Raw genomic sequence first — 10,275 nt, 5'->3', positions numbered from 1 at the left:
TGCTCAACGCAGCAAGTTGCTCCGATTCTGGCCGCCGGCTAGACGCGTACATGTACGCATGCACATACAGGAGCGCTTTCGATCCATTCCTAGCGCAGGAGCACTTCTGATCCATTCCCACCGCGAAGATGATTATGACGCGTGGGTCCACTTAATCAGTGAGAGTAGAAAGTTATCTCACTGGGATTGTCTTTTTTCCTGGTGTGCCAAATTGGTTTAAACTGATTGAGAGGGTCAGGATTAGACCAGGATCATGAGTACAGGGTACAAATTTCAAGGATTTTAAGGTGAGGATTTATTTTCGACGAGCTCTACAAGCTGAAGGTTTAAAACAGACTTCACTCCCTCCCCAGCCTACTCAGCAACGTGACTGGGTTTGGCAGTGCATTTACTTTAAGCATTTTCTTAAGAAAGCTTCTCAATTTATCATCTTATGATTTCCATATTCGAGTAAATGTTTAGTTGGAGAGTTCCTTGAAGGTCACGTGCCAGATGAGGCGCGCTTGCAAAATGCAAAGCAGTCGAGCACGTGCACGTAGTGCTGGAGCTTGGCCGCGTAGTCGCCGGCGATGTCTTCCTGCACCAGCGCGACCGCATGATCCTTCATGACGCCGTACATTGTCGTCAACCTCGATCGATCACCACGAGCTGCAACTCGGAGAAGAGAAAGCAGCCGGAGGAGGAACGAGAACGCGACGGGCTCGTGTGCTGTCGGGCGTCGGCTCGGTCCGTTCACTTTTGAGGTCGGCCATCCCCAACGCGTCGTCCCACCCACGCAGCGAGTAAACGAACAGCGGAAAAAAAAACGTACCGGTAATACTGGGCCGCGCAAGCATATGCTGCCGTGGTGCTCTTACCGGGTCTCTTCTGAAGCCCAATCGAACGAGAGACGCGACGCGCGCTGGCTTGGCTGGTCGCCCGAGCGCAGCAGGGACTCTCTCCGTTCTTTCGTTTGTTTAGTACCACCTCGCTGGCCGAGGGCGGAGAAGAGGTAGAGGAAGCTATAAGAGGAGGGAGAAGGGACGTTTTAAATCATACCTTTCTCGGCCTTTTGGCTAAGATTAAGTGTAGTATCTGTTCTTATCAGTTTAATATCTGATATGTGGGTCATGTACCCACAACGATATTAAATTTATTTTTTGTGGGGAGGGTCCATCATAGTGGCTTGCCACTAGGGCCCTCAGGTGTCGCCTGGGCGTTGCACTACAGCCCAGGTTGGTGCACCCTAACCAAAACTAATTTGAAAGTTTAAATGTCATCCCAAAATTCACTTGTTGCAGCTAATACAGAATCACCTTTTCTCTCAACTAGCTGTAGGCCTGGACGCTGCTTAGCTTACTCTGTAATATAGGAAAAGCAGAGTTTGTACTTTGTAAAACGTAGATCTCGGAGAGATTCTGACCATGGCTTAACTAATAATGAGGCCAACAATCCCAGAGATGTGCAGTAGCAGTCATGACATTATTTACATACAAGTCATCGGGAACTAAACACGATAAGCGGACACACAAGTTTTAAAAGCACTTGTTACATTATACTCCCTCTCTAAAGAAATATAAGAGCGTTTAGATCACTACTTTGGAGGGAGTACCTAGGAATGAGTTTCATGTTTGTGTCACCTCATACCGGTGGCAGATCCTCAACGGCGTGTCTTTCGAAACTGGTCTCTCATCAGACCAGAGCTCCATGTTCAGATCACTAGTTCCCCAATGCACCAAACATTTGCTAACCTGACGGTGATCGAAACGGTTTACCATGCTCAGCCCTGAACACTTGTCCACCAGCGTCCACTCCCCTGATCAATGAGTTTGCCAGAAGATCGGAGAGTGGATTAAAGAATCAGCATAAACGTTACAAATGTCCAGGATGGCAAGCCAAAAGATGCTGGTCAGGCAACAAGAAACTCGAAACATTGTGCAGAGTGCCACATATTTACCGTTCGGTCGGAGGCCTCCCTCCAGTGTCACTTCTCCGGAATCTAAAGAGATCTCTTGTTTTGAACCATCGATGGCCGTGAAAGCAACAACTACCTCAGTTGGGTGTAGAAGCGTAAAGGTGGGACGGACTCGCAAACAGACCAACCTTCAGAGGAGAAAACATATACATCGATCAGTCATGATTAGGGCTGGCAGAAGAAGTCTTAAGCATTTCAGTGAGCCTTACTATCGGACAAAGCATGTTGACATTAGCCCCGACTCACCCGCAAAAAAAAAAGAAAGACATTAGCCCCGACTCGAGATGTTACCGTTTTATTTTAATGGCATGTTACTGTGCTTCAAATCATAAATCATGATCGATCTAGAAACTGTTCAGGTTCAAAAGTTTTTTTTTCTCAAATACTGTTAGGTTCAAAAGTGGAAGATAGAAGATGCGAGGAATCAGGGTTCGAAACCCAGGCCGGCCAGGAGGCATAGCTGCGCTCCAGCCACTGGGCTAAGTGTCCATCCAACCATGCTTGCCTCTTATGTGATCAAGACGATGAGACAATCTCATATCTTTTGACAAGCTGCCATTTTGCTACGATGGTTTGGTTCAGGTTACTTTCACAGGTGGATGCGCAGGATATCACTCTGTCCCCTGACCAAAATCTGAATTGCTAGCACTCACCTTGAGAATCCACCAGAGCCAGGCCCAACACTTCTTGCTTCAATGCTAGAGTCAATCTGGACAATCTTGGGATTGTCCGTCAGAATAGATATGTGGCGCTGAAGAACCAGTCCACCCCCAATATCTCCTTCCAGGCAAACTTTGGATTCCTCCACGCATGATTGCTCCAGATGCCCCCTGCACATTTCTATCAACAGTTACTGTTGTGGCTAAAACTAGAACTCCAGACAAACTACTCACTTGACAGGCCGAAACATATCAATAAAAAAACGAAAAATAGAAATCGGTATACGATGATGATTTATGTTACCTGACCATCTTGTACTCTTCTGTGCAGCCAGCAGACCTATATTCAGTCCCACTGTACTCCTCATAACCATGGATTTCAATCCTGCTATGCAACCACTGGGAATCTAGAGAGAGAGCCAGAGATCAAGTACATGTGATATTTAAGTTAATAAGAAAATAATTATGAGAATGGCGTTTTGGAGGCCGAGCTCCATGGAGCCTTTTATTTTTGAAAAATTCAAATTCAAATTTTTATGTTTCAAAAAATTCTGAAAAAAATATGCGTATATGTAAGGATGTAACCCACAAGTGTGTAAAAATTCATGATGAAATACCTTGAATTGCGACCTGTACAAAAAAGACAAATTCATGGCCTGAGAGAATGAATAGTATCATGTGTTAAACAGCCCCAGATTTGTCTTTTTTGCACAGCTCTCATTTCAACTTATTTTGCCCTGAAATTTTGCACACATGTGTGTTATGCCTTCATGTATATCTGTGTTTTTTTTCAGAATTTTTTGAAACGTAAAGATATGAATTTTGATGAAATTTGAATTTTGAATTTGTATATATATATACACACAACCAATGAAGCAAATAGACGAACTGCATCCACATTACTCAAATTATAAAGCAACTAAGAAATTTCAAAACCATGTTGCACCTCATGTACTGGCATGTTAACAACAGTTCCAAGAATAGAGACTGCCTTGAAATTCTCTATTTAGCAAACAACATATCTTACTACTGTTGATACACAGACATCTCAAAATAATAGAAGTCCATTGATCATATAGCACCAAAGAAGCATACCAGAAGGAAGATGAGTCATCGAAATAATGCGGCCGCCAATCCATGGTACAATCTTAAGAAACCAGTCCCCACTCTTCAAAATAATAAGTGTTTTTGAGAGATCAGCACCTTCCTGCCCCGATGGCTCACCCATATCAGGTATAGGACGAATTGTCTCTGTAACCATCCCAAGATACCAAAGCAGGCCAAGTTCAGTCAAATTGAACTATAGTTATAGTAAGCACTTCAAATATAAACTAGTATAGTCATAGATACATACTTAAGCGTTCCTTGAGATCAAGTTCACTTGTTGCAACCAAACTGGACACTTCAAACTCAGAAGGCATCGTACAATGTACCTCTTCGCCATCCACACCACGTGAACTTATCTGAGTTCACAGAAATAATAAATCAAGTCCTTACTGCAAAAAAATAATGTGACAAAAACAAAATGCAACAAATATACATACCATAGCACCTCCACCAAGCAAAATACTTATGTTTAAGTTACGGTTTGGTCTCTTCCAGGATCCTTCGGTTTTCAGAACTTTCACAGAAACCACAGATGAGTGGACTTCGGCGACATAATATGTCAGCAGATAGTCTCCCTGTGTGAACCCGTATCCATCCCCGGCATCCTCGAACAAGACACCTTCAGCTTTACCTGTAAAAAAAGTCATACATGGTGAAGAACAGAAAGTATGCACACCATATGACAATGCTTAAATCAGTATCTTCAACACAGAAAACTGGCTAAAAATGCAGTGCAGAATTCTGTTATTCTATTTGTTCGAGCACATGCGAGTACTTGCTAAATCACACATTACTAATAGTAACACAGTCAGATCTTCACAAAGGTATAGGAGATGTATAATTATGAATGACATTAAACATAAACACCTCGCGATAAACCACAGATCACAAACCCAAGTTACCTCAGGCAAAGTTACAGAAACGTACCATTTTCATCCAGTGCAACAAGTAGTGATAAATTGTCCTCTAAACTTGCTTCGCCAACATGCTGAATAGGAAGGCCTACAGGAAGTATTGCTCCACCTCTTAAATACAACACCGGGAGATCCTATATTATCATCAGTCATAAATAAATAAAAATTAGTTCCAGAATAGCTTTGTAGGCAGCACAATAGAAGTTTACCAACCAACTTACGGGGTGGGAATCTCCAAAATCAAAAGGTAACCAAATGCCATTTGGTAATTTATGTGCACATTCATGAGCTCCTTTATCAGGTAAAGTGCTGCCAAAAGACCGGAAGTTTTGATGTCACATAGAAGCGTAGAAAAATATACGGATGGTGCATCATTATGGCCATTGATTTCTCTACGTTTAAAGGGATGACAGAAAATTTACATTTTTCAGTCAAGGGTGAAGAACATAATGGCATTATGCACAAAATTCTACTAACACACAAGAAAATCTTCATTTCCAAGATAACAAAGCAGGAGGTACGTTGTGGCCTCATTGATGTGATACCATTACCTTACACAAACTAAAAGTGGCCCCAGGAGAAACGAAGTCTCGATTTTCCTCAGTTCTGTGTCTTGTGGGTCTACAACAAAGTAATGAACAAGATTTTGTATTACAGAACAAAATTCATCCAAAGAAGACTATCTACTATCTGGCACACCAGCAAGGAAGAACATAAATACTTTTTCCTTGTCTAGTCCTGAATCATAACATTCAATGATTGTTATTTCTTAGAGCCTGTTTAGATGGGAATTTTGCAGGTTTCATATAGGAACAACACTATTTCCGGCAAACTTTATGTGAAATTACTGTGTTCCAACTTCCAAACATGCCCTTGTCATAGTAGTGCAACCACCGATCTTCGTTTTATAGATGTGCACCAAGAAAAGACAAAAGATGCGGACATGTTTTGCTACATCCCATTTATTCCTAAAATCTACAGCCAACTTAGACTATGTGTCTCTGCCACTACAATATATTTTAGTGAATAGTAAGACAGACATTATTACCAGCAAAGAAAAGTGGCGCAGCAACTGGAGTACCCTTCTTATGTGAAACATAAAACAGAGTGTAGATGTGTGGCAGTAGCCGATACCGTCTTAGTAGCGCGAGACGACAAACTTCCTCACACTGAAATATGCATTAGCTGTTAGAAATAGCCAGTGGTATCTCTATTAAGAAATTGACAACGCTAAAAAGCATTGGAGGATCCTAATGTATAAATAAATTAGATTACGCAAAACGTCAACACAATATAATACTAAATGAAAAGGGTTCTTCGTAATATATGCACAGTAGTAACAAATTTTAGGAAGGGAAAAGAGTTGTCCTCAGAGTGCATAAACAATAAATCATTTGTCTGGCTACATGATTTGCATAATGAAATGGAGGAAATGTTGTATGAAATGTATGCTTATCTCATGAACAAGAAAGCTCTCCTGTAGATTTGACTTGTAAACTAAGAAAAAATGGATATACTAACACCTTATGTATCAAAATGTAGCATATAAGAAACAAGCAAAGACAATGAAGCTTCTAGGACTGCAACTAGGTTTTGTTTGTGTGCGTACACAGTGTGGATGAGGGACATGAAACACACAAACAGTACCTCTTCACCAAAGGACCATGGCTCATGATCGACGGTTCCAGCTTCAGAATGGCCACGTGAGAAAGGAAACAACGCACCCACTCCCATCCATCTTCCAAAAAGTCTTGGAGTAGCATTTCCAGCAAACCCACCAATATCAGGACCCGACAGTGGCTGACCACTCAAACCCTGATTGGATATAACCACATTATTGATTCCTAGAAATGTATGATTATCATACCCAGTAATGGACAATATGATGGTTTTAATTTTTTGATGTCAACATATTGAGAATGATTTGCTTGAAGTAATCAGAAACAAGAAACAAGCTTGCAGAGTTGCAATGGAAGTAAAATTTAAAGAACAACATAAACTTGTAACTAATACAGGTACCAATGGTCCACAGGAGTAATGCGATCAAGAACGTTGCTTTAAGATCACAAGGTTGTGATCACGGTACAATCAAATCACAGGATTAATGGATTCAAACAATTGAATACACTTATGTTTTAAGATGAATTGGGTAAAAAATGGTACTCCCTCTGATCCATACTAACTGTCACTGATTTAGTACAAAGTAAATGACTTGGTGCTTGATACATTTCAGGGAGGAGAGGGAGGGGGGTTGGCTATCTTGGACTTGAAGAAATAATTTACATACCAACTGAAGAACCATTGATAGACTCATGTGCAAATGCTCCCAATTCGAGAGATTATCACCAGTCCATGTTGCAGCATATCTTTGGCTTCCTATAAAACCAGCTCGTGTAAGAACGAATGGTCGCTTTTCTGTATTGGACATCACCATTCCTTCATAAGTAGATCTTGCCATCAGCATTCCATAAACCTGAAAATCATAAGCATTAAAGCATGATCACATATGAAAAACTTGTTTCTGTTCCATTGCCAGTTTCTTTTTATTGCCAAAGCGATAGAGACATTACATTATGATAGTAAGAATGATTCTGGACACCACCAATATCAGCATCTCCTCTATGTATATTGCTCTCAGGCATTGTTTTAGTAGTAGTCTGCACGTTGACACCATCACTTCCATTTGCATACGGAAATATAAAATAAGATGGCACAGAACAAATGAATTGTGATAAGAGCATATACTGTCATAGCAGGCTCATTCATATCATTCCATATTCCATCAACGCCGTTGGAGATGAAATCCCTTACTAATCTAGCCCACCATGTGCGGATTCTTTCACTGGTGAAATCCGGGAAAACACAGTCACCAGGCCATACTTCCCCTGGAATTATAGGACATTAGGCATGTTCCACTGGTAAAATCAGTAAGATGACAAGGGGCTCATTTAAGTCAGTGAAACATACCAATGAATGGGCTACCATCTGCCTTTTTAATCCACACATCATTTTCTGAACCACTTTCATACACAAAGTAACCCTTCTCTTCCTTTATTCCCGGGTCAAGCATCCAGATTGATTTACAACCGATGGAATGTAGATCATCAACCATAGATTTTGGATCAGGGAAATGGTTCTGGAACATATCAAGTTCAGACAAAATCATTGTCATGGAGGAAACTTGTCTCGATGCACTTAGAATGACACTTATATAGACTATAGAATTTGTCTAAAATAGACGGATTTTTTTAGTAGACAATAATAGTCTGGAAAAAAGGGAGGCTCTATATGACATTATGAAGCAATATACATTTTAAGCATGCTACTTCCATGTAGCAACTATCGTAGAAAAGTACTTACATTGTCAAATGTGAAGCATCTAAAACCATCCATGTAGTCAATATCCATCCAAACCACATCACAAGGAATGCCTTTCTCTCTAAATGTTCTAATAACCTGTGAAAGGACTAGGTAAGTACAACAGTGAAATATCATCACTAGCATATTTTTAAGCCTCCTCTGGAAGTAATAAGTAACAAAGTATCAACAGGAAAATATCAACACTACATAGTCTTCAGCATCAGAGTTGAGAGAGCACTTATGAATCAGGAGACCTTTATGAAAAGCTAATGGAAAATTAATCAATTATCATAGTAATAAGTAACTAAGTATCAACAGGAAAATATCAACACGACATAGTCTTCAGCCTCAGAGTTGAGAGAGCACTTATGAATCAGGAGACCTTTATGAAAAGCTAATGGAAAATTAATCAATTATCATAGTAATAAGTAACAAGTATCAGCATGAAAAATATCAACACTACATTTTTTTGAATGGTAACACTACATAATCTTAATCCTCAGGTTGCATTCAGATAGAATACTTATGAATATAGCTCTTGAAACAAAAGAGTTACAAAACATCAACATGCCTAAGACGTGAAAAAAGGTTTCCAACATTATGGTCTACTCTCTGTTAAGGGCATTATTAGTAATGTGCTTTAGTCTATGGTTTCTGTCTTCTGGATTTACTCCTCACTCTATGTGTTGGCCCTTATTATTTTACTAATTAGTATTTGTAGGAGGGATTAAATCCTGTTTTTTACATACCAAATTATCCCTTTGCAATCCCTTTTAATAAGTTCATTACTCTTGTTTCACATCAAACTTCACTCATATCACTCTCTAACAGTTCGAACACCAATCAGAAAAGATTCACATACCAGAGGAATTCCTTCGTCAGTTTGAGTACGTCATGCTATGATAAAAAAAATAGGCAAGATTTCAACCTATGCCACTTCAAAACATAGCAGCAATCACAAGAATGCCACCTAGTTTCTTGAAATCAGGATTGTGCCACAACAAAAGTGTCACCTCACCTATTTCCCCCAATTCGGATTCTTTCATCTTCTCTTCCCATTTCCCCCCAACTGCGTTTCCCACTTTGCCCTTGCCTTGCTTGGACAGAATCGAAGTACCAAGCCACATCAATCTTGGGCCAATCCAAATCGACTGAAGTCACCGAACCAAACAGGGAAGCCTGAGCAGAGCGCTCCGCGACCACGGCTTGTCAAAGCGGGCGTCGCATCTGGGCGACGGCATAAGTTAGGTACTTAGGTGGCAATGTGAGCCTCAGCATTGGCTTAATCGCCATGGAAGTGCTCTGTTATCTGCTCCATCGGGAAGACGGAGGCGCAGATGCTACTTTGGACCTGAAGATTGAGCATCTATTCTTGTGCTTGCCGTGGATTTCCTGTGGATTCTGGAACTCGTGTGTAGTTGTGGCGGTGGTAGCAGGGAGAGACGGCGGGATGGGAGGCGGCCTTGCTTGGATCTAGGCTAAGCGCTGGCCTCTGCGTTGAGCTCGAGCGGCGGCGCGTCGGCCGCGAGGGCGAAGCCAGTGGCGGAACAGCGTCTCGCTCTCGCCGGGCGTGGTTTGATTAAATCAAAATTAGGCAGGGGCAAACATAGAAATTCAGTCGAGGATGATGGACCGAACTACACTGCCGATTTTTTTTCATTTATTACTTCCTTTCTGTCTAGTATTCTTTTTTTCTGTCTACTACTGGTATTCTTTCTGTCTAGTATTCACTTGTCACTTGAACAGCGAATCAACCTGTGGTTGAGTTGTTAGGTGGACAGTGGTATCCCCAACCCACCAGGGTTGATTTATTTCAGGATTTCCGGCGATGCGCTTTCAGTGGAAGGAGACGTTCCCGTCGACGACGAGGCGCCTACGGTGACTTCGTAAATCTTAAGATGATATGCCGGCTCAGTCTCTCGGAGGTGCTCATAGGGATAGGATGTGTGTGTGTGCATTCATAGGGGTGAGTGTATGCACGTGTATATGAGCGCTTGTGTCTGTAGTGATGCTAAAAAAAACTTGTCACTTGAATATGACTAAGTTAAAAATGCTTAACTCCATTTGTGATTTGTTTGTCCGTTAGATTTAAAATAAACATAAAGTAGACCTCACTTTTCGATGCTTCTTTTGAACTAAAATTTACCAAATGCTAGACAGCGGCTGTGTGCGATTCATCTTACCCAAGCGGCTGTAACGAGACACTTCTTCTAGAGTCCACTAGCAAAAGGGTTCGTGCATTGTAACCAAAGAAACAAAAATCATAATTTCAAAGGCCATG

The 10,275-nt window shown here is 41.2% G+C and overlaps 1 protein-coding gene and 1 non-coding gene across 2 annotated transcripts; one reads left to right on the top strand and one right to left on the bottom strand.

Annotated features, from left to right (window-relative positions):
* The first annotated feature begins 1,034 nt into the window (after positions 1 to 1,034).
* LOC125532147 lies at positions 1,035 to 1,229 on the top strand. Its single transcript, XR_007293784.1, has one exon. It is a non-coding gene; the product is annotated as a U2 spliceosomal RNA (small nuclear RNA).
* Positions 1,230 to 1,346: 117 nt separating this feature from the next.
* LOC125532146 (alpha-glucosidase 2-like) lies at positions 1,347 to 8,090 on the bottom strand (the record flags this gene model as incomplete). The annotated part of the gene is given in 17 exon segments (XM_048696305.1): positions 1,347 to 1,795; positions 1,937 to 2,082; positions 2,608 to 2,784; positions 2,918 to 3,020; positions 3,709 to 3,864; positions 3,968 to 4,076; positions 4,158 to 4,351; positions 4,648 to 4,768; positions 4,856 to 4,943; positions 5,186 to 5,255; positions 5,683 to 5,803; positions 6,282 to 6,449; positions 6,922 to 7,107; positions 7,205 to 7,291; positions 7,380 to 7,519; positions 7,602 to 7,770; positions 7,995 to 8,090. Coding segments are annotated over 17 exon segments (2,322 nt in total), but the record flags the coding sequence as incomplete, so codon positions are not given.
* Positions 8,091 to 10,275: the final 2,185 nt, after the last annotated feature.

The sequence above is a fragment of the Triticum urartu genome, unplaced genomic scaffold, assembly GCF_003073215.2.
Source record: "Triticum urartu cultivar G1812 unplaced genomic scaffold, Tu2.1 TuUngrouped_contig_9221, whole genome shotgun sequence".
Classification (NCBI taxonomy): domain Eukaryota; kingdom Viridiplantae; phylum Streptophyta; class Magnoliopsida; order Poales; family Poaceae; genus Triticum; species Triticum urartu.
The sequence above is the reverse complement of the archived record's forward strand: the minus strand, read 5'-3'. Positions and strand labels throughout refer to the sequence as shown.